Genomic DNA, 25,865 nt, shown 5'->3' on the forward strand with positions numbered 1-25,865 from the left:
GAATGCTATTCTTGTTATTCTTCTCATCAGAGGACATAAAGAAATCAGCAAATTATATTTGCAGCAATGCTAGAATTTGCTAGTTAAGGCATTAAGTGAAACCGTAAGGATTTTAATGCAAGCTGAAATATTATGCAGGGTTTGTTTTTATATATATATATATATACTTGTTTATTGTTATATAAGCATGGTCACATCCTGCTGCTACAAATAGCCACTTGTTTCAATCAAACAACAGATATCATCAGGCAGCGACTTCAGATTATTCATTGAACTTTTGAATAGTCAAGTCGCTGCCTGATGATATCTGTTGTTTGATTGAAACAAGTGGCTATTTGTAGCAGCAGGATGTGACCATGTTTATATAACAATAAACAAGTATTATCAGCTCTTTTTATTGAGCACTATCTAACAACCTCGTTGAATTCATTAGTTCATTACTTTTGAATAAAAAAAACCCGAGATATATATATATATATATATTTATTTACATATCTAACATTTATTTTTTCACTTCTTTTTTGTTTAGCAATTTATACCTACAATAAATTGCGGTTTCACTTAATGGCTTAACTAGCAAATTCTAGCATTGCTACAAATAAAATTTGCTGATTTCTTTATGTCCTCTGATGAGAAGAATAATACGACTAGCATTCTTTGAAACTCTGCAGAATAATTACTTTGTAAATTGTGTTTTGGAGTATTCAGTCGAACAATAAATTTTGATTGTAAAGTTTAACTTAGTTTTAATTTTCTTTCTCTTATATGTATATATGTATATTTACTGGAAAAAAGTTATTCTGAGATAGTTCATTTGAAAATGTTTTACATTTGTAAGGGGGTGGTAGGATTTTGTGTCACAAAATGTTGTGCTAAAATCATTCCTTTTAATTGCTTACATAATTTCAGTGCTGAATCTACTCTTTGTCCTTTTATTTCTTACTAGCCTGGGTACCCAGGTTGGAGGTGCGTGTTGAGCCCAGTTGAGGGTGAAGGAATTAATGTTTTTAGCCAATTTTTCGATATTTGTCATAAATTTTAGGCAGACATACAAACATACATTTAAACAGACAGATGAGATTTATATGATAGACTAGCATGGGTGCCCGGCGTTGCCTAGGTGTTTGGAGGTGTGTGTTGAGCCAAAAAAAAAAAAAAAAAAAGTGGTAGTAGGCAGGCAGGCTCAAACCCGTACTGACGAAGGAGGAAAAGAACGTGAAAAAAAAAAAGTGACACGTTAGCTGCTGCACCCATCGCCAAATCGGAAGTGACATAGGTTTAAATTAAGGTTAGACGATCGAAAAAAGATAATGACTTTCGAAAATATCGGCAAAACAATGCAAACCCTCCCTGTAGAAAAGTGCCCCGTTGACGATGAAGGAATTAATGCTTTTAGCCAATTTTTCGATATTTGTCATCTGAAGGGTCGATCTTCAAAAGGATACTGATATCATTAAAATCTGTCGCCGCTGTCAAAAGTTTTAGGCAGACAAACATACATACATACATTTAAACAGACAGGTGAGATTTATATTATAGATTAGTTCAACCTATATAAACCATTGTTTACTTTTAAAGGTTCATTCATCTTGTGTTGTTTTTTTTATTTATTTTTGGTACCGCACGGAAATAACGTTATTTCGAAAACCATTCTTAACATGGGGAGAGGGGGATTGTAATTAATCTGTGCTTTCACCTAATAATTTAATAATAAAAAAGATATTGTGAAATTAGAATTTAACATGAAAAAAAAACTATTTAAAATTGAAGAATGGCGCAGTACCAAACTTACATAAGTACCTTATTTTTTTATGTTCATTTTTTTTTTTTTTTTTTTTTTTTTTTTTTAAATGATTTTTCTGAGAATTATTAATTTTAGGAGTAGTGGTAGCATTGAGATTTCAGTTAAAATTTGTTTCCCTCCTCCTCCTCCCTCTATCTCTTTCTCACACACACACACATACTTTTTCTTCCTTTCTATCTTTTTTTTCTTTCTTTCTGCCTCTTTTTCTTTACTCTTTTATTTTTCTTTCTTTCTCTCTTTTTTGCTCTCTTCAGGTGTACCTTGTTGAACACCGGGAATCTGCACAGAATTTCAAACAGAAAATAACCCTCAAAATGAGAACCTTAGTCCAAATAATCCAAATAATGAGTATCAATCCTCACCTCAAAAATTCAAAAACCTACACCAGACTATATTATTTATATATATATATATATGTATATATATATGTATATATAGTTGACATATTCCCAACTGTACTGACATGCAGAAGTTCAAGTGTAATGTGAACAGACATCTTGCTGCTCATCTCCCTGCAAATTATGTCCCCGATAGTAGCCCCCTACATCAAAGTGGCACTGTGCCTTGTTTGGGGTGAAAATTGAATTAAAAAAAAATATATCTGACGAGTATTCATGAATAATTTTCTACCTACAAACTCGAAATTTGATAGCATTCATCTTCTGCTTATTCAGATTGTCATAAACAGGGAGAGGTTTTTTTTTTTGTTTTTTTGTTTTTTGTCAAGGTTGGCATACCCATCTATACAAGGTGGGAGATTGTATAAATGTAATCATAAAAACTAGTGGGACCTGTGGATATTCCACCGCAGCATCTTTCATATGTAATATATTGTTGCTGTATGAATGTGTTCAGCATGAATGGAGACCCTGCAATATTAGTGTACCTATTTACAATGCCTCCCCACGGGACAGTTAGACACAGGGTTGTTTTTTTAACGTGTAGAAAAGGTACAAAAATAAAAAATTGTCTCAGTCATGAATGACTACTCCTCCACCAATAGAAAACAAGAGATGGAAGTACAGCATCTGAAGAACAGATACTACACTTTGATCTTGCGATATTTTTGTGGCCCTTTTGTTAAAACTGTAAAAATATTTGTCTAAATAATCTGATTAATGTAGTGTCAGAATTTATCTGGTTATTGCAGTTTATCTCAATATTCTTAAATGAGTTTGTGACATGTTTCCATTGTATGAACGCCTGGCACAAACAGGAACTCCACAATATCATTACACCATCTTTAGACAGAACAGATACTACCCTTAAATCATAGCCAGAAGACCATGAAGATACATTTTAGTTTCGCGTACGGCCTAAAAGCGACATCATATATTTTTTTTTTTATCTTAACTTTTTTTTTTACATGGGTTTTCGGTGATCTGAGATGCTATTCATTATTTTACTGTTTTTTTTTTTTTTTTTTTTTGCTGGATTGGAATTTGATATGATTAAAGGCAGGTTTTTAACAATGTTTGTTTATGTATATATATATATATATGAGCGTGCCCAGGGTGGCCAAAAGATGAGGTATAAGGACAACATCAAAGCAAATCTAAAGCGGTTTCACATGGACCTTGAGACATGGGAGGACGTGGCTGGGAGCAGGTTGGCATGGAGGAGCGCTGTCCACAAAGGTGCTGCGCTTTATAGTAGTGACCTAAATCAAGCTGCTGAGGATAAACGCAAGCACAGAAAGGACAGATTATTAACCAGACACACCCAACCCCACCCCACCACCACTACCTTTATCTGCCCAAACTGCACAAGACAAATTGGGTCTAGGATTGGGCTCTATGCTCACCTGAGGATCCACAGAAGCCACAACGGAGGACAGTCTTACTCGGACACGAGTGACCGCCGATGATGATATGAGGATAAACTACACAACATATCATAAAATGAAATACTGTTGAGACAAGATGTTTCGTGTGTATCACAAAAGTTTTTGATTCTTTGTCGAATCATCATCAGGTTAGAAAGCAAATGAATAAAAAAGCTGGAGAAAAGAAAAGTATCTTAAAATGTGAAACGGGCATGAGATGTCGGATGCCAAAAGAATGTTTTCAAACTTCTCCAAAGAAGATATTAACAATCTAAATTCTTATGAATGTGTAAATTCATAAGAATTTAAATTTTCCCATAATCAGTGTCACAAATTGTATTACGTGAAGCATTTTAAAATGTTTTTACTAGCTGCATATGTAATATTAATTGCAGATTATTGGATTTTGATGAAGATAACTTCGAGTATATATATATATATATATATATATATATATATATATATATATATATATATGTGTTTGTGAAAATGTATACTTTTGTGAATATTTTCTATTCTTTATGCATACCAATCCCTTTTAGGTGAAAAGCGAAATATTTGTTAAGATATAACAACAAAGTATATATAAATAAATTACAATTTTATTAGATTTCAAAGTCCAAGATTTTTATTCATTTTAGTAATTTTTTTTTTTTTCAAAATAATAACTTTGATACATTTTACAGATCTGCTTTATTCACAGGGAAACAACCGGTCTCATGAGAGAATCAGAAAGTTCTCAAAAAAATATGCATAGTGATGTAACAGGTAAAAATCCAGGAAGAACCAAAATACCTCACATCAAATCCATTTCCGGTTGTGTGTGTTTTTAAACGCTATCCATTATGGTCCGCCATCTTGTTTATTATTTCAATCGTAATTAAATTGTATAAAACTAAAATTAAATACTTAAAATTTCATTAAAAAATGTAAGCGCAGTTCATTTTTATCTTATACAACTAAAGCTGAGTTTTTTGTTGGTTTTTTTTTTTTTCTCACTCTGAAATTAAAACTGTATGTCTGTTAGTCAATTTCAATTTTTGTAAACATAAGAAATATATTGTAGAATTTGTTTTATTTCGATATCAAAATATCTTAACTTCTTTAAGAAATGGAAAATATTGCATCAATACTAAATAATAAATTTCCAACAAATAAAGAATTTGTGCCCGGAAATCGAAACCAAAACCCTGAAATCTACAGTCTGACGTTCTACGAACTGAGCTATTTAGATGTTCTTATAAATAGATCTTCAAACATTACCATAACAAAATTATTGTAACTTTGATCTGTCATAGAGTAGGTTTTATGCCATGTTTGAAAACATATACTTATGAATGTACTTTTTGAAATTTTTTAACTGTTCTAAATACATGGAACTCATTATATTAATTAAAAAATTATTTTATTGTTCATGAGAGAAAGCAGTTGTTTCGGCATATGCTAATATATATATATATATATATATATATATATATATATTAGTATAGGCCAAAACAATTATTATATAATGCTCCTTATCTTGAGTTGAGCATATTGAGAAGTGATACACGAGTTACCATTAGCGTATAAAGCGATGCTCTTTGTGTAAACAAATCGAGCTTAGGTATTTCGGACGATGTCAAAACATTGTTAATTCATGACTCGCATAGCGGCTGCCGATTAGCGTAATGGTTAAGAGCCTTGACTGTCGTACAGGCGCTCGGGTTTCAATCCTGGCTTGGGGTAGTTGTCTGTCTAGCCGCACTGATGAGCTGTGCACAGACACGTTGATTATTAAATTTATTTTTACTGGGCTCCGCTCCCATTTTTATTATTTTTCTCATTTTGACTGTATGGTAGCGTCGAGCCTATGCGTAGTGACGTGTTTACACACTTTGTCTGTGACATCTGACGGGTAAACTTCCGGTTGGGAGTTTATGAATCTCCCCCACCCACATACATACATACATACATATATATATATATATCAGTTTATCATATACATATTTCTATTTTCCTTAGTTAAGCCATTATCAGTGCTCAGATATCAACAAAATTCACCAGGAAAAACTTTGTTGTGTTCTTCTTCTTCAAATTTAAACTCAGTACTAAGTTTCTGTTTTTGTTGTTATTTAACTCCATTTTTAAAGTGAGGAGTGAAGGGGAAATGGGGACCAACTCTCCGGGGAGTAGGGGAGCTGGATAGTGACAATTGGTATGAAGGGTTGCCCCTACATTGACCAAAGTCTTATATGTGGGGTTTCCCCCACATATGGTCTTTGCTTGCAGTATCTGCCGGAATAGATACTACACTTTGAGGTATTTATTTGCTCCCCCACTGAGCAAATTAGGCACAAGGCCGATTTTTAAAGTGAGGAGTTATGGGGAAATGGGGACCAACTCCTCGGGGAGTAGGGGAGCTGGATAGTGACAATTGGTATGAAGGGTTGCCCCGACATTGACCAAGGTCTTATATGTGGGGTCGCCTCCACATATGATCTTTGCTTGCAGTATCTGCCGGAACAGATACTACGCTTTGATCTTGTCCCGAAGAACTCCATATAAGTCATAACATTCTATTTCCTGTTTACTCTTTAAATATATATATATATAGTGCATCAACGTGTAATTTTAAAATAAATAATTTGTATAAATTTATTTCATAAAGGGCAGCTGTTTCTGTGTATGCTTGTATGTCCAGCTAAAAGTGCAAAACTACTAATCAAAGACCTACAAAGGTTATATTTTCTTGATCAGTGTTGCCCCAGATGTATAATATCTCAAATTTAGAAAGGAATGATTCATTATTTAGAAGTAAAATGGGCATTTATATCATTACATTTTGTGAAAATGTACACGCATGTTTTAATATTATCATGTAAAGATTTAACAATATTTTCATGCACCTGGACAGCAGAAAATTACTTTGCTTGTGGGCTAAGGGTTAAGTGTAGTCTGGAGTGTTGACACTTAGCCAAAAATGCCTCATATGCCCAGAGTGGAGATAGGATATGTTTTTGCTGGGAAAGATAAATTTCTCAACAAAGTAAAATAAATATTTTTGGTGACACAGATTCTAGCTTGACCAAAAAAATCTTAGAAGTAAACCACATGTCTTATGTCACGAGCAAACCTCCCACAAGACTTGATGAATAGATTTCTTTAGAACAAAAGAAAAGAGATTCCAGGGAGAGAGAAAGGGAAGGAGAATTAAAGAGAGAGAGAGAGACAGAGAGAGAAGGATTTTGGAGGAAAGAAAGAAAAAGGGAAGGAGAATTAAAGAGAGATATTGATTAAGAGAGAGAGAATAGAGGGCGAAATGGTGATACTGCCAAGCAAGGGAAGAGATTTCAAATCTCATGAAACCTTTTTTTGATTCAGATGAAAAAAGGACTTGCCCGCTGGTCACCCAAAAAGTTGGAAGCCTCTATAAAAGAGCAAAGTTGAAAAGCTATTACTCGTTTGACTGAGAAACTATCTGAAAGAATCCAAGTTGAAAAAATTCTGCATCTTGAAACCATTAAGACCCTAAAGAATTTTAAATTCTTTTGCACAAAGTTTACCCTTAAATATCTTATAAATAATTATTCTTGTTTATAAGGAAATGATCTCTGAGTTATCATGGTTTATTGAATTGCTTTGATTTAAAAACACAGTTATTTACAATGTTGATGCCACAATCAACCCAGACTGTTCGATATACCAGCCATTCACTAAAGCATTACAAGAAGAACTCAACCACAGCATCTGACGATGGACAGCCAACCCACAAGTTAAAAGTGTTGCCACAGAGACTTAGTGTCATGCGCATTTTGTGTGCTCTTAAAATCAGAGCTGTAGTTCCAGTGACAAGTAAGTGCCTGTTTACATTTTAAAGGATCCATCACTAGATAAATATAAGAATATAACACCTGCATTTACGGACTGGAGACAGTCTGATTACATTAATTGGCCCCATGAAGTAGGATTATGAAAACAAAACCACCCTGCCCGACTTTCTTTTTTTTTTACAGAGTTATTTCTCCTACATTGACTCCAGAGAGTGAATTGGGCTAGATGAAGAAAGAGGAAGTGGGGACAGGGAGGGCATAAATGGAGGAGGAGGAGGAGGAGGAGGAAGAGAGAGATATAGAAGTTATCTTATACTTTTATATCGGGCAATGATGGGTAGTCCTACTTGTCTATAAAAGTGAGAATGTGTGTGTGTGTGAGGATAACTCTCAACCTATATACTCAACAAATTTTTGATCTACAGGCTTGAAATTTGGTATATAGAGTATTCAGATATGTGGAAAACTTTTTAATCAGTTTTCATCCGGGACAAAAAAGGGCGGCTAAGGGTTCGAAATTGAAAAATTGGTACATGGGAGGGGGGGGGCGGATATCGAATTTTTATCTGTTTGTCATTTCACGACTGTGCACGCACAAATCGTTCACATACATGTTAAGAATAAGTAGGTTTGAAAATACTTTTTAAGCTCATGGCAAGCTGGCCTAATGGTTATCGTACTTGATTCACTGTCTTTAAGTTTTAATTCCGATCTCAGCACGAGTATTTTTTTTTTCATTTACTTACAAGAAGTGAACTGTTTAGAAAAAACATAATACTCGCATGTACATGTCTCGGCTTCTTTTTTTTTTTTTTACTTCATTTTTTTTTTTTAAGGAATTTAACGTTATGCTTAACACCAGGCAACGACCGGTACATCTACTAGTTTTATATAATTCTAAAAATATGTTATGAGTGGATCTACCAGCCAAGTAAAACTATGCGACTAGAGGAAAAGTATAGTCTTGTTAGTCAAATTATTTAATGTGCATCTGGAGAAAGGTGATTAAATCATTTAACGCTTGTTGACTAACTTTTGTCTGAAAAACCCAGCTTGAAGAGAAAAGAAAGAAGCCATGAAAGGCTTCCGGGTAGTGTTTTAACCGGATCTTCACATCGGACTTTAACAGCCTGTCCGCATACATTATTGCTTCGTCCCTTAAAACATCAAACTGCGACGTTACAACATAGGCATTAGGCAAGCCGGTGACATTGTGAGCCAAAGATGGTGAGAAACGGTCATCGGAGAGTAAATGCTGCCAGTACTGACCAATCGGCTGGTTGACACGAATGTCAAACTTGGGGTCAGATTCCCGTGATGTTACATCCAGATGCTGGGGCAAGTGGTTCCGGCTGTCGACGTACTGGAAATAGCGTTGCTTCGTATCTGGTAACACATGGCGATTTGATAGAAAAGTTGATTGGTCGAAACTGGTTAGGTTACCATACAACTGCCAATGGCGAATGTTCCGTTCGGACGATGTCATACCAGCAAGTATTCTGTAATTGTCCAGATATGATGGAGTTCGGAAATCTAATGACTGTTTTGTAAAAAAAAAAAGAAAACATTAAACGAAAATTAAATTGTAATTTTAAAACTTATATATATATTATTAATTTTTATTCATGTAAAAATATTTAATAAGTACTAACTAAAAAATATTTAATAAATAAAATTAACAATAATAACAATAATAATAATAATAATAATAATAATAAATACATACCCCCCCCCCGCAAATAAACAAAGGGCGGGTAACTCCTTCACTGCTTAAGTAAGCAAACCAATTAAATAGAACAGAATCGCTAAAAAACTTTTTTTTTTAAACATAATAGATCTTATATATATATATATTTGTTTTTACATAAGTAGTAGTTTGTTGCTACACAGTGATGAGCATGTTTCGGTCTACTAGTATTTACTAACTAGAGACCTCATCAGGCAACCTGGTTGCCTGATGAGGTCTCTAGTTGGTAAATACTAGTAGACCGAAACATGCTCATGACTGTGTAGCAACAAACTACTGCTTATGTAAAAACCAATTTAACTTGCTCTACTTCTGTATTAAGCACTCTCATATGAACCTCGTTATATTTCACTGATTAACCTACCTTTGGAAAATAGCAACCTCAAATTATATATATATATACTAGCAGGGGTGCCCGGCGTTGCTCGGGTGTTTGGAGGTGTATGCTGTGCAAAAAAACAAAATAAATGGTTAATTTTTTAAAACTTTGACCCCTATTATGACCCCTTAAAATTTATTGTTTCGGGCTCAAATCACTTTATTAAGTTAGATCCAGGTTCAAGGAACCTATATCTAAAATTTCAAGTGTCTAGACCCAAAATTGTCGGAGGAGTTTGGTAGAGTTCTTAAAGGTCAAATCGTTGAAATTTGACCCCTTAACAGCCAAATTTCTGACTGAGACCCGTCACATCGATTTTCCCAAATCTCAGTACCCGGTATTTCAAATTTCGAGTCTATAGACTAAAAATTGACAGAGTTATTGCGTAGGGAAATGTACACAGACAGACAGACACACAGACAGGCAGACAGACAGACACGTTCACTTTTATAGATATATAGATTAGCAGGGAGACTCGACGTTACCCAGGATTGAATGATGATCAACAAATATTTCACACTCCTATATTTTTATTATCATCGAAATCCATGAAATCGCCAGGGAGAAAGCTTCACATGCCTCCATGCAGTAAATTAGTCCAAAATACATGTTATTCTACTGCTTCTTTTATAAAATTATTTTATATAAACTCTAGAAGTGTAAGCCATTTTGACTTTCAGAACAGTTTCAGATGGTTCGCTGTTACACACAAGTCCTGGGAGATGACTTGTTTGTAGTAGACAGTTCCACAGAACAAAATATTCTTACCGTGTCGAAACCCGGGAAAAGAACATGTGAAATTGCTCCAGAAAAGGTTTAATATTTATGAAGCAATTCTGGTTTCTGATTGATTGGTAGCAGAACGTGAATTAATTTGATTCGTCAATTCTTAGCAGCATCGTTTATAAATAGAATCGTCTGACTGTGTGGGATCATACCCCATTACCAGTCCTCTGGATTTGTGATGAGATGTGTCTCCTCGCGGCTTCGGCTGCAGGGAGACAGGGTAGTACATGTCAAGGATTCGTCACTTGACACTCAGCCCAACTGGTGAGGGACTGGGAACCGGCCCAGCACCTGTTGGACTGAGGTACACCGCCTGGGTAATACCTAGGAGGTCCACCCTCCCAGGTCTTGCCACCGGGCTTTCCGGTGGGGCAAGTTTATTGCTTGCTGCCTGAGGCGCCCCGACCGGGGAATGCCAACGGGGTTACTCAGGCAATTTTTAAAATTGCAGGAGTGCCCCTCCTTTAGAGGAGCCTGCTGGGTTCCCACTTTCCAGGCCTTGTGCCAAATATTGCCGATGTGGGCGGCAATTAAATAACTACCCCATTACCAGTCCAAAATATTGCAACATAAACTTCTTTTCAGTTAACGAAAAAAAACATTAAGAAAGTTACGTGAAGGATTTGGATCTACAGACCATGTCATGCCAAAAAAAAAAAACATGTAAATTTTAAAGAAAATCTGTTCAGCCATTTCAGAGTCTATAAGGAACGAAATCACATATATATATATATATATATATATATATATATATATATATAGTGCAAATTGTTATAAATGCAAGTCTGATTAAAGACGACAGAGTTTCTCTGATTTATTTTTTTAATTGTTTTCTCAACTCTGTGGGGTAGTTTTCAGGACTCTAGTACCATCAATTGAGACTAGAGAGACAAAAGCTAGCTTACAGAGTTAGGAAAACTAAGAAAATATAAAAAAGAAAAAGTTTGTCATTTTTAATCAGACTTGATCCAAAATTAAAGACCACTTAAAAATCTTTAAAAAAAAAAAATTTTTTTCAAGGATAGATTTTAAACTCTTCTGACTTAAGGTTACCAATACTACAATCTAAAAGATTATGGAAACAAAAAGCTACATTTCAAAGATTTATTTTTAAAATTTATATTTTTATTAAATGAGGCTTTTTACGCATGATCAAACCAGAGACAAAAATTCTATTAAATTGTACAAAAGGTGTATGAAAAGTGTATGAAAACATTCAACAATCAAACTTAATAATGAGTTCTACCTCCGCTGCTTTTGATGACTTCTTTGGAGCATGCTAGAAATAAGGGTTTTGTAGCGGACCAGAGAATAATAATACCCCAATCCACCACAAGAAAATAATGAAACGAATGGAATTGAAGGAAACAAAGACTCAATTGATGGATAAGATAAACGTCGTTTATTTGCTGTTGAAAGAATGAACGTTTTAGTTATAACATGTGTTCATGTCCGCGCGTATGTAACCAATGTTCGTTGCATGACTGGTGTTGTAGCAAGAAAAGGAAATGTGTGTTCATCTCATTATCGTTTGTTCACGCGTGGGAAGAGAAATGAATGTTGTAGTGGAAATGAGAATGATAGTCCAGCGTGTAGACAAAGAAGAGGATATGAGAGTTGACATTAGTTAGTAGTCAGCTACGCGAAGGTGTTCTCAGGAACCAGTAGTAGATAGAGAGAGAAAGAGTGTGAATGTGTACATACAGTCTGTTAGCTTGTGCCCCCATACATAGTCGCAGGGGTGTTGCCACGCGCGAGCGTGCACCTCCTGAAAGGGAGGCGGCTGGTTAGCCCAACCTCTCTGGTCGAGAGTTGGTCCTAAAGAGGGTTAGAAACAGCTTGTCTCTTTGTTTTATACTCGTTTCCAGTGGTCATTTGCACATGTGTATAATTCCTTAGAAAGCGGAAGTGACGTCGTCCATGTGTGCATTCGTTTGCGCGTGTGTGAGTACATATGTGTGCGTTAGCGTGTGTGTCTATACACGTGAATGTGAGTGTATGTACGCGAACGTGAATATGTGTACATGTGTGACGTGAGCGCGTATGTTTGTGTGCGCGTATGTATATGACATAGCTTGAAATGTGAATGTGTGTTTTTGTGTGAGACTTGAAAAAGGCTCGCACAGTTTCCATTAAGATGCGGGGATCCTGCTCCAGTTTCTGAAAATGGCTTCACGAAGTTCATTTTTTGTTGAATATTGTTTGCCATTTCCATAAATCTCTCTTGTTATCCATCCCCAAACATTTTCAATTGGGTTCAAGTCTGGTGAGCATGCAGGATGTCCCAAGAGATGGACTCCATTTTCTTGTAGAAAGCTCAAGGTCCGTCTTGCAGTGTGGATTGCAGCATTATTCTTTTGGAATAACCATCCATCCCCACACAAACGATGACCCTCCATTATCAAAGATGCTTTTTGTAGCATGCTAACATAACCAGCTGCTGTCTGATGACCCTGCACCACTTGGAGCTCCATCATCCCTCTGTAAGAAAAAGCACCCCATACCATTACGGACCCTCCACCACGATGATGCGTGGAAAAATTTGAAGGGGCATGTTTTTGTCAGATGTTGTTTGTTTGTTTTTGTTAGTGATTCTTATCGAATGAATTGAATCGGGGTCCCGATTTCGAATCAGCCACTCTGATGAGTCGTAAACGACGAAACATGTGTCAGTGGATAATTATATTTTAAAAATAATACATATGCCGCTCCCCATTTGGGGGTACCAAACTGGTCAAAGGAAAATTATTCCCAACTCGCATTTAGGTAAAAATGCACTTCCATATAAATATATATATATATATATATATTATATAAAGCGATCATCCAGTAGTATCTTAAGTTTCATGAAAACGTTGGAAACTCAACCTGCAGGGTTAAAGATATCAAATGTGACTAGTCCATCAGTCGATATAATGAGTGTTTTATCATTACATTGATTGACGAACCTATCATATTTAATATCTTTAACCCTGCGAGTTGAGTTTCCAATGTTTCCATGAAACTAAAGATATCACTGGATGATCATTATATATATATATATATATATATATATATAGTAAGTTTTGAAAATATATATGGCAATTAAGTCACACAGAATTTTCCAGGTTTCATCTTTGTGAGAATTTGTCAGGCTATTGCACAAAATCGATGTTGCTACAGTTTTTTATTTATTCCCGTGATACTGGGTTTGCTAGTCATCCAAGCACACTCTTTGTTATTCACACACCCACTTATCGTAGCCAATAGGCGCATGTTTATCAGTCAAGTGTAATTTGACCTCTAATTCACCTATTTTTTTGTCCTTTTTGGCAGGGATCGGATTGCTTTTTTTTTGTGTTAAGAACTGACCTAGTTTTAATCTGCATTGTTTTTCACTTACATTTTATTTTATAGTGTTCTTTTTTTTAATTTATTGTTATGAACAGCATTTTTATAATAGTTGTTTTTTGTTTGTGTCAGTGTGTTGTTATCCTATAGCAATATATATATATATATATATATATATATATATATATATATGTACACACACATGTATGTGTATGGTGAGAGGCATATATAAATTATATATATTTATTATATACATATATTATTTTTAGTATATATTAATTGTATGACAAATTGTCCCCCTTTAATTATTACAACAAACTTGCCTTTTTTATAGTTAAATTTACACCAACCAACTAAGCAAGAACGCAGCGAATAAACAAAAATCAAATTAAAACCATGCAAATGCAAATAAAGTTATAAACACACGAAAACCTAATAAATGAAATAAACATAAAATAATATAAAATATTAACACTGACCATGCATAATTAGGTTTAAAGAAATTTTAAGCAAAATAAACATAAATTAATTTCAGGTCCGTTTCAATGACTGAGAAACTGCTTACATTTACAACAGCCCCATATGCATGTTTGAACTAAAATCAAACATATATATGAAGAAGGTTTGGTTTGGTTTGGTTGTTTTTGTTTTACGGCATATCAACCCTTTTCGGGTTATTTAATGCCGAATCCAAAGATTTTTTAGGGAATTTCCCTAATAAAATAAAATGACACAATTCTATGAACAATGACAAACAACTTCTTCAACTTAACAAGGGAAAGGTTTATTCGCAAAGCGTACTGAAGGAAGAAAGTAGAGTCGGGTCTCCACTGCCTTACGAGGTAGTTACAGCCCGCGGCTGTCGTCAATACCTTTAGTAGGAGCAGCGAAGCGAACAGACGTCTAGCACCGACGAAGGCTGTTAGCGTAAGAGAGAGTTTTCTTCTGGGACCGGAAGCTGTCTGGTCCCTAGGGGTTAATTTGTATTCGTGTGCAAGTCCTCAGATTGGACAGTTTAACGCCTCATCACTCACTCAGAGGAAGCGAATGCGCGAGAAGAAAAGGGGTCTATTTGTGTCTGCTACAATTTTGAAGAAAAATATTTTTAATAGAATATATTTGTTGTTTTCAAGTCGGTTTCTATTTAACCCATAGTTGGGACCCTAACAGATACCACCACTCCGGGTCAGAGTTGACCTGGGAGAAATGGTAATTAAAGGGTGGCTCCACACTCCCCAAAGCCCACAAGCTGGGGCCTCACCACTGGATATAGTTTAAGGTCATATCCAGGACCCCCATTGAGGGACTTTTACCCTCTGCAGGGGGGCAGTCGGCGTATTCTAATGCCCCACCGACAGGGATATGAAGAAGGGAATTTTCCTGAAATATCATACAATATGGAACTTCTAATAGATAACACTGGTGTAACATAATGCAATGTTAAAAACATAAAAAGAAATATATATATATATGCGTATCTTAATTTGCTTCAGTTTGTATCGATCCGTTACACCTCTGCATTGTATGGCCTTCTATTAATTACGTTTATATACACACTAAATAATGCTTCAAGCAAATTACCTTAACCTCTTACTTTTAATACGTCTTAATCCAGCTTCTGTACTTTGAACTAAGGGTCTTACTTAATATGCTAACAATAAGGTGGGATATGTGCGCATTATTACCTGAAGTGCCGGGTTAATAAGTATCTGCAAAAATATCGCAGATGCCATTTTTCGAGCTACTGCAGCTGCAAGGTTTCCTCCAGCTCCATCTCCAGCAACCATCAGCAAAGAGGAGTTCACGTTCAGGGTATGTGCATTCATCACAATATACTTGGTCACTTTCAGGCAATCATGATATGCAGCTGGAAACGGGTGTTCCGGACTTTTGCGGTAACTGCAACGCAAGAAATTGAACATAAATAACTACTCATATTATTTGGATTCATCGGATTACTGTTCTCATCTTGAGTGTGATTTTCACGACGTTCCAGTCGATGTAACCTCCGACCTTCTTCAGGTGTATCTTGTCAAACTCGGGAATGTTTCTGTCGAACTCAGGAATTTGGACGGAATTTTGAACGGAACCCTTTATTTACTTCACAGGGGTAACATGCTCTTGTTCTGTCAGCCATGACTGGAATAGAGGTCCTAAGTAATTTACAATTGTATTTTTCAGTCGCCCACACTGAGGACTGGACCTTTAACCTTCAAGAGAATATCACTTTTTGCAACTAATTTTTCCAAATACTCTAACCACTGCGCCACGGATCCTGATGAAGGTCAGAGGTTACACCGACCGAAACGTTGTGAAAATTGCACTCAAAATGAAAACAGTAGTCCGATGAATCCAAATAATACGAATAACGAATCCTCATCCCCAAAATTCAGAAATGATAAATAACTGCATTTAGAAGCATGTACATAATAAACTTTAATAAGTTTAATTTAATGAAAATTCCATGAGCAAAGTTTCTTTCCTAGAATTGTCCGTCTGTGGAATGCAATACCGTATGGCTGCTTCTCGACTGACTATAACCTGGCATTTTTCAAATCTCATGTGAATAAATTCCTATTGAGCTGTCATCTTAGATGATCAAACTCCACCATGACTGGTCTTGTGGACTCACCATCTGCCTAATATTTAACCCTGATTCTAGAGTGGTCTCAGTGCTTTGATAAGTGATGACCTTCCAAGTAAGAAGAAAAAAAATGTGTCTCTTTGTGTCGTGTAGAGACTGTGTGCACACACACACACACACATACACACACACACACACACATATAGAAGCAGTCTGTAGGGTAAAGTAATCGACTGATGAGTGCAGACCTTTCAAAACTGACGTCGCCAGAGATGAATAGGTCAAGTAGTTGATCTTACAGCTGCCCAGGTTAAATACCTGCAATAGAACAGGTTGACATAAATGAGAGAAGAGGTTCAAAGAGCGATGGTAAGGCATGAGTCACATCACTGTGGCCCTGAAATCCATCTACCTCCAGCACTATCCTCCTGTCAACACAGCAGTGCACAACACAAAGCAAGGAATAAATGAGTGTTTTATATTTTTCTAACAAACGATTTTTTGGTTGCGCGTTTTTTTTTCTTGACTGATGAGAAACTGCTAGTTGTTCAACACTGAACTTGATCTATGAAACAAGGGAAAACAGACACAGTCATAGTATAATATTTACATATCCAAACAAGAAGCATATGACAACTGATTTTTTTCCAATTTAATTTAATTATATTTATATTTTAATAGGATAGGATGTGTGTTATTTATTTTGTGTATTATGCTTACATCTGAGTGACTGCCATTTTATTGTTATAGACTTCCATTTCTTGTAATAAATAATTTTACCGAGAATTCTTCATAAATTTTGGTTTTGGTTTCGATTATAGCTGATCGCACTTAAATCATCTATTTTTCTTTTTATAAATAATTTTATCAAGAATAAGTTTTGGTTTCAATTATAGCTGATGGCACTCCAGTAATCTATTTTTTTTTTATAAATAATTTTATCAAGAATTCTTCATAAGTTTTGGTTTCTATTTCGATTATGGCTCAAGGAACTCAAATTATATATATATATATATATATATATATATATATATATATATATATATTTTTTTTTTTTTTTTTTTTTTTTTTCATAAGTTTTTATAGCTGAAGGAACTCAAGTTATATATCTATTCATATATTTTTTTCATAAGCTTTGGTTTCGGTTTTGATTCAAGCTGATGCACCCAAGTCATATAGATATATTTTTTTTTATTTTTGAAATTCCAACTTTATAATATATAAAAAATGATAGAACATTAACTCTGTAATAATATATATGAAATCTGCAAGAATTTAAATATTATATTTAAGCGTACTTATGGTTAGGCTAGCTAAGATAAATTCTTTCTTTTGCAGTTTTAACAAAAGAGCTACAATAATATCATACAATAATATAATATCTTTGATGTAATACTTGGCCTTCGGGACAAGATCAAAGTGTAGTATCTGTTCTTCAGATGCTGCACTTAGGATGGTTTGTGCCGGTCAATGGAGGGGAGACCCTCTATACTGGGACAATTATTATTTTTGGTAACCAGAGTGCCCCCTTTTTGCCTACTTTAAGGGGAGCTGGTTTTTACCTCACATTAAAAACGGCCTTGTGCCTAATTTGCTCAGTGGGGGAGCAAATAAACACCATCTGTTCTTCAGATGCTGCACTTCTATTTCTTGTTCTCTTTCGGTGGAGGAGAAATCCTTCACGACTGAGACAATTTTTATTTTTGTACCTTTTCTCCACATTAAAAAACGACCCTGGTGTCTAACTCTGTCCCGTGGGGAGGCACAGTAAATAGGTACAATAATATCAGAGTATCGCCATTTACGCTGAACATATACAGAATGCCAACATCAATATATTACATATGAATGAGTCCCTTGTGGAATTTCCACAGGTCCTGCTAATAAAATATGAATATAATATTATGTTTCAAATAAAACATTTACTTACTCAACTGCAAAAATTGTGATCTGCGTCCTATTGGCTAGTGACGTTAAGTAATTTCTGTATGCATCTGGAAAAGTCAAAACAGGAATATACAGTGATTTTTTTCTTTTTCTTTGTATGTTTTTTAAAATTCTTATTGTTTAATGTGAAGGAAGTTGTGTAGAATAGATTACAAAGTCTCATTTTAACATTCATATCAAATTTATTAGACATCTTCGTTCTGTGAGTGGATTTATAAAGGCTGGAACGTTTCATTATGCTCAGATGAGCCAATTGATTCTCTGACTGAATTTAGCAGTCAAGGCTCAACCGTCTGAGCAATTAAGCTATGAACAAATAAATTGAAAATAATTCTAGAAAGCCAGATTATAAGAAGGCTGGGATTTTCCATTATGCTCAGACGAGCAAGCTATTGTAGTGGACTGGTTGATATATTATACATATCCCCCAGTCGTACAAAATAGGAAAAATGAATTGAATTGAGAAAGGAAAAATGAATTGCTTTGAGGAAGGAACGAACAACGCGTTTACTTGAATCAAACGAACTAGAATTTATTTCATGAAGAAACAAGTGAAAGAAAAGGGTACAACACGTGTTCATGTCCGCGTTCGTCTCTCGCTGTTTACTGGTGAGAAGGAAAGTCTATTGTCGTAGAGAGAGAAAGAGAGAAAGTCAATCCAGTTTGGTGTGCATCTCTCGCTGTTAGCTGGTGAGGAGGAAAGTCTATTGTAGTGTAGAGAGAAAATGAGAAAAAATCAATCCAGTCCATGGAGATAGAAAACGTATAAAGTGCACATACTGTCTGTTAACTCGTGCCCCATACATAGTAGCAGGAGATGTGACGCACGCGAGTGCGCGCCTCCCGAAAGGAAGGCAGCTGGTTCGCCAAACCTCTCAGCTCGAGAGCTGGTCCGAAAAGGGCTGGAAACAGCTTGTCTCTTGCTTTTATAGTTGTTTCCGGTGGTCTTTTGCGCATGTGTGGATTTCCTTTGAAAGGGGAAGTGACGTTGCCCTTATGTGCGTACATGTGCGCGTATGTGAGTACATGTGTGTACGTTAGCGTGTGTGTGTATACACGTGAATGTGAGTGCATATACGCGAACGTGAATATATGTACGTGTGCGGACGTGCACGCGTATGTATATGACAATATAGCTTGAGATGTGAACGCGTGTTTTTGTGTGAGACTAGGAAAGGCTCCCACACTACCAAGTCATTTTTCTTTTCTTTTTTTTTTTCATATGTTTATTAATTTTTATCCCCTAATCTGAGAGGAGTTGTGTAGAACACTGGCCAACATATTTTTTGATGCCCAAGGTTTCTAAGCTAATTTATTTAAAAATAAAACTCCAATGTAGTTAATTCGATGCAGTGCCTTAGTATTGGAGGTGCTGATTCTGAAATTTTTTTTCTTGTCAAGTCAAGTTGTTGAGAGATTTGCTATTTATACCTTTTTTTAACCTTAAAATTAGATGTTCTTCCTCCCTGCTTTGAACGCATTATCTCCCTTGAAGTTACTCTTAACTAAAAAGTTACTTCGTTCCTAATTTTCTCTTCCAGTTGGTTATTATTTCCTTTTTGCAGCCACTGGTGCCACTTTCTTCTTTATTCGCTCCCATCCTCAGTATCAACAGTATATTTTACTCATTTCTTCTTCAAGTTTATTGTTTGTTTATTTTGTCATGCAACATGACATTTCATGTTCCTTTTCTATACAAACTTATTAAGTCTTTCGATTTCTTTACCCTTTTTACTTTTTCTTCTTAAATAAATCTACCTGTCGATTATGTACCAGTCTTCAGAGTTGTTATTTTTTAGAACAGTTTATTTGACTGTGAAGCGTAGGTGCGTGCAACAACAGTATATTATGTGTATACATTCTAGCTTCATAATTACAATTGTAGGTTGTTATTGTGAGGTATGTTAATTGATTATGACATCACAAACCTTATAGTAAAAGTTAAATTTGCTATACAATCAGGTATGTAGTTGATAAGAAGTGGACACTGAGTAGTAAATAGGCTTACCAATTATGGCATGTTTTTGTTGATTTCTGAGTCAAAACAAAGTTTATTTTCTTAATGTTAGGAGTTCATTTATAAGTCAGACAGGAAATGATTAAGCTGCATTATTTTACTTTCGTTGCAGATTTTGGGAACAAAAATTAAGCATGGCTACATCATCTCCTAGGCGACATGTTTTGTTATATTTACAAGGAATATACGTTGCAATCCAACAGGAAAAGTCTTATCTTGCTTACTTCAAAGTAATGCGGGTGATCAAGATAAGGCATAGGCACCCCATATTGTATGCAAGCAATGTGTTGAACATCTTCAACAGTGGACAAAAAAGGATAGAAAGTCACTACACAATGGTCTGGCGTCAACTAAAAACATGTTTCGATGACTGCTATTTCTGTGCAGTCAAAACAAAGGGAATCAACAGGAAGAACAGGAATTCATTAGTTTATCCAAACCTCAGGTCTGCAATAAGGCCAATTCCACACTGCAATGAAATTCCTGTTCCAGTGTTTAAAGGCTTGCCCGAATTGGAATTGCCATGTTCTGAAAAAGAACACGTCCCTGTTTTGTCGACTGTTTCAGATGTCGGTTTTCCTCCTTCTTCACTATCACAGCTAGAGATCTCAACCTTTCCAAAAAATCTTCTGAGCTTTTAGCTTCAAGACTCAAAGACAAAAATCTACTTCAGCTTGGAACTCTCATAACTTTCTACAAAAAAACGCCATATTGAATTCTTGCAATATCTCACTCAGGAAAATGACAAAGCATATTACAACAATGTTGCAGTGACAATAAAATTCTGGTAAAATAGGCACAACGATGCAACATTACGGTGATGGGACAGAGGTTGGAGTTTGGTTGATAGTGTGGAGGCTGTTAGGTTGGCGACTCTTTTTTAAAACCTTGTCTAAGAGCGAAAGACTAGTAGCAGATGTCTCAGCCCAGATGTGTCGAACAGTATTATTCTCAATATCCGTGCCATTATATAGACAGTTCCAAAAGAAGTTTAAAATGTGTTCTTCTTCACAATGACAACTTATTTGGATCCGTTTCTTTAGATCAATGAACGACCCTCAAAGGAAAATATGATGAAGTCAAATTTGTTCTGGAAAAGATTTCACCAATGAATCATATGTGTTGATTTGAAAATGGTTGTGTTTTTCCTCAGGCTACAAGGTGACTCGCCACATTATTTCCTTGCTTCTTATCTGTCAGGCCTGTGTTTGACTTTCAGATGTATATGATGGGTCTATCTGACCAACTAATGTAAATAAGAACACATTATATGTAAAATATTATATATATATATATATATATATATATATATATATATATATATATATATTATCTTTAGCATTAAGAATATTATTTGTTATTATTTATTATTATTATTACAAATTAGTGTTTTAATATTTCATTTTTTATGAATAAAAAAAAATATGTTTCACATATTTCATTTAAGAACAAGGTGCTCGGAATAACAGATATAAACTTTATTTCTCTCGCCTGACAAGGAACCGTTGTTTTTTAATAAACCAATTTGTTCCAAATCATTAATATGTTTAGCTTTGCGAGTATGTAGCACTTGTCTATATGAATAAAAATAATATATATATATAGTTTATAACTCATCAGAATGACTGAATCTAGCGAGATTCGAAATCAGGACCCAATAGTTAGAAGCCTAAACCTCTATCCCTGAGCTATCTCATGCGACTGCTGGATGTATTGCGTTTTATGTAGATGTTATTTATTTGTTTTTGAAATTCAATTATTTATACAAAAATGCAGTCATGCGAGATAGCTCGGTGGTAGAGGTTTAGACTTCAAACTATTGGGTCCCGATTTTGAATCTCGCTAGATTCAGCCACGCTGATGAGTCGACAAAACATGTGTCAGTGGATAATTATATTTTAAAAACAATATATATGCCGCTCTCCATTAACAAATTGGTAAAAGGGAAAATTATTCCCAACTCGCATTTAGGTAAAAATGCACTTTTGTGTAAATAATTTAATTTCATTCAAAAGTATCACAAAACAAAAACAAATAAATAACATCTATATATATATATATATATATATATATATATATATATATATATATACACACACACACACATGCAAGTATTGAATCAATAAAGGTGAAAATGCATAGCTTGTTCCACTTAATTTGCTTCAGTTTGTGTCTATTCGTTACATTGTATTGCCTCCTATAAACCTAAATTTCTTTTATATACTCACTAGCGAGGGGTACCCGGCGTTGCCTGGGTGTTTGGAGGTGTGTGGGGAGGGTTAAAAAAAAAAAAGTAAGTATGAGGATCGAACCCGAACCGTTGAGGCAGAGTTGTAAATTAAAGTGTGAAAAAAAAAAAAACGTGCGACGTTAACCATTGCCCCACCACAACATGCTAACGGAAACACGTTTGAATTTATTTAATTACTTGGATTTGGCAGGTGCCCGTTTTAATGAGTTAGTGAGGTCAAGTTTGACTGCGGGATTTTTATTTTCCCAAGATATTACAGGAAAAAGACTAACCCACATGCGGCGAGCGACAAATGTTGAATATTTATCTTCCCGAAATCAAGCAAATTAAATAGACAGGCGAGCTTCGTTGTTAACTGTGAGATATTATGATTTATATGTGATATAAAAAGTTTTAAAAAGTTGTGAAGCAAGCGACCGCTTCTCTGAAAGAAGCCTTTTGTAGACATACAGAAAAAGCGAACACACATACAAACATACATACATTTTCGCTTTTATATTTATAGATTAAACAATGCTTCAAGCAAACTTTATTAAAACAACAAAAAGTTTATTTCAGCATCAGAAAGTTGAACAGTGAGAAAAGGGTGGAATTAAAAGTAGTTTGGGCTGTCAAAGTTCGACCAGCAGTTATCTTCAGGTGAAGATCGTCGATACTGGAGTGTCCAGTGGACAGGTACAGGAGAGAGAGAGAGAGAGAGAGAGAGAGAGAGAGAGAGAGTTCTTTCTTTGATACTTGTTGGGTTCTCTCTGCTGACCGACCGTGATTCCTAAATAAACTGCTTAGAGAACAGATGGAGTCAATGCGCCTCGCAAAGTGATTGGTCAGTGTGTGGTCAAATCACTTATCAGAGGCATTACTATTAATTTTTTATTCATGACTGCTGCAGCCGAACGAACCAGAAAAGAAAAAAAGAGGTAGCTTATTTATACTCGTTCGTCTCGTCTCACACATCGATTTCTTATCTACCACGATTGAAAAAGAAACTGAATGCTTACTAAACACTATCCTCAGGTCAGGTGTCTTCGGTCTCTCGGTACACGAGTTTGTCTGACTCTGACATGAGTATACTTTTCATCGGAAGTAAACTTTGACAAAATATCAAAAAAACATTGTGTGCTATCTGCTCAAGCCAGCCTGCATGTTTCATAGGTTGCAAACAGGGTCAGATGGCAGCTTCTAATCTATAATATAAATCTCACCTGTCTGTTTAAATGTATGTATGTATGTTTGCCTAAAACTTTCGACAGAGGCAACGGGTTTTTACGAGATTGATATCGTTTTGAAGCTCCACCCTTCAGACGACAAATATCGAAAAATTAGCTAAAACCATTATTTCTTCACTGTCAATTGAGCACTTTTCTACGTGGTGAGAGTCGGGCAACGTCTGGTTGACGCTGACAGATATCGGTTGAGGCCAGATGGCTGAGGGTGTAACACCTCCCTCCCGGTGGGGGTAAAGCAGCGGTTCCTAGAAAAGTATTTAAAAAACGCGGAACCCCCCCCCCCTTTGTTCAAGCCTGTCTGCCTAACCCTAACCCACTTTTTTATTTTTTTGCTCAGCACACACGTCTGTTGGTACGGGTTTAGGTTCTTCCAAGTCCCAAAACTACCGACCAGCTTTAATAATTACTAAACGTACAACAAGTATAAACGACAAGAATTTATTAACAAACATGAAAACATGACAACACTGCAACTCAGAACATTAAGGTAAAAAGATTACTCACTTCAATAGTGGGGTTTACGGGAGGAGTGAGGACTGTATTCTAGAGTTGTACTCTGCCTGTCCAACATTGTCTTTTAGGAGAAGAACTTTTTGCGTCCGTGCCTCATGTGTACGGACTCTCCTCTTCTTTTCTCAAGGGACCTCACTCCTTACCCTACACAGGTAATCCGGTGCTCTTATTTATTCCCCTACACGTCCAAACACCCGGGCAACGCCTGACACTAAGGCTAGTATAAAATAAGAAGCCATGGACAATGAGAAACTAATAAAAAATGAATAAAAATAAATCTACATACTGGCAGTCCAGCAGCCAGGATAAAAAGAGTTACTCAACCTGTTTATACACCAGGCAGGAAGAGGTAAGTTATGGTGAAAACCTTGAAAGTGACACTATGGCTATGATAGAGACTAACCAGAGTCTTAAAAAAGGTCCTGAACCCTGTATCATCCTTTCGCACCCAAAAAACAAAATATTAAAGGGTTAAAAGTCTGGCCGTGGTCAGTTGCAGAAAAAAAGATACTATTGTTTTGCTACCACTATTGAAAGTTTGAAAAGTGAAGCAAACCTTCAAACACGATCCTTACTGAGAAAATTAAGAAAAAACTAACCACAACTTATTTAGAAATCCCATTGATTTTTTTTTTTTTTTTTAAGCTATCAGTTTAATTGCTCTTCATAATTCGCCAATAGTTACGGGTGAAAAAAAAATGTTCTTACCTGGAGAAAACCAAGTCCAACCACCTCCATGAAAGTATACCATTGCTGGAAGAGGGCGTTCTTTGGTGAAACCATCCTTCTTTAGGACACGAAACACTTTGACACGAATGTTAAATATTTTTAACTCAGAAACCTAACAACAGAAAATAAAAAAGGAATAGTTTTTACAAGACTCTTAAAGTTAATAGAGTGCTTCTATGCCAGGCTGTTGCATGTGCTAGGCAGTATCAAATTACCTTGCTTACGGACTAAAGGGTAGGAGGGGTGTTAGACACAAAGTTTAAGAGAGCCCAGACTTCAGAGAAATGATATGTATGTTTTTATTGTAGGAAAAAAGTAATTTCTCAACAAAGTAAAGTGGACATTTGGCACCATGGAGTCTGGCTTGATACACTTAGAGATGTCGGCTGTAATCATAAAAATAAACCACATATCTCATGTCACGAGCAGACCTCCCAAGAGACTTGATGAATAAATTTCTTTAGAACAAAGGGAAAGAGATGGAAAGAGAAAAAGGGGCCTAAGAGAGAGAAAGAAAGAAAAAGGAACAAAAGAATTAAAGAGAGATACGGATTAAGAGAAGAGAAGAGAAGAGATAGAGGGGGAAATGCTAATTTCTGAACGACAGAGAAGGAAATGCTAATATCAAAAAGACGTTGGTCAGAATTAGTGTTCCATAAAAACCATTGTGTTTGACAGATGAGAGGACTTGCTTGCTGGCCATTGAAGAGTACATCTCAGCTTTAGGCTCTCACCCAGAGCTGGATATATCCCCAAAAGAGCTAAGTTGAAAAGGTCTTCTTCCTCTGGCTGAGAAATCATCTGAAGGAATCCAAGTTGAAAAAACTCCTGCATATTGAAATCGTTAAGAGCCTGGTTTCCTTTGTAGAAAGTGTACCTGAAATATCTCATGAATAATTATTCTCATCTATAAGA

The 25,865-nt window shown here is 35.6% G+C and overlaps 1 protein-coding gene across 1 annotated transcript in view; it reads right to left on the reverse strand.

Annotated features, from left to right (window-relative positions):
- Positions 1–4,215: 4,215 nt before the first annotated feature.
- The window catches only part of LOC145254518 (arylacetamide deacetylase-like), a 36,994-nt gene continuing 15,344 nt past the window's right edge, over positions 4,216–25,865 (reverse strand). The window contains exons 4-7 of the mRNA XM_080113045.1: positions 24,930–25,062; positions 18,198–18,261; positions 15,369–15,582; positions 4,216–8,981 (exon numbers count right to left, since the gene is read on the reverse strand). Of these exons, the coding sequence (XP_079969171.1) occupies positions 8,418–8,981; positions 15,369–15,582; positions 18,198–18,261; positions 24,930–25,062 (975 nt within the window). The 3' untranslated portion in view covers positions 4,216–8,417. The remainder of the gene's footprint in view (positions 8,982–15,368; positions 15,583–18,197; positions 18,262–24,929; positions 25,063–25,865) is intronic.

Source organism: Euprymna scolopes, chromosome 30 (assembly GCF_053919585.1).
Source record: "Euprymna scolopes isolate OS-2025 chromosome 30, ASM5391958v1, whole genome shotgun sequence".
Lineage (NCBI taxonomy): Eukaryota > Metazoa > Mollusca > Cephalopoda > Sepiida > Sepiolidae > Euprymna > Euprymna scolopes.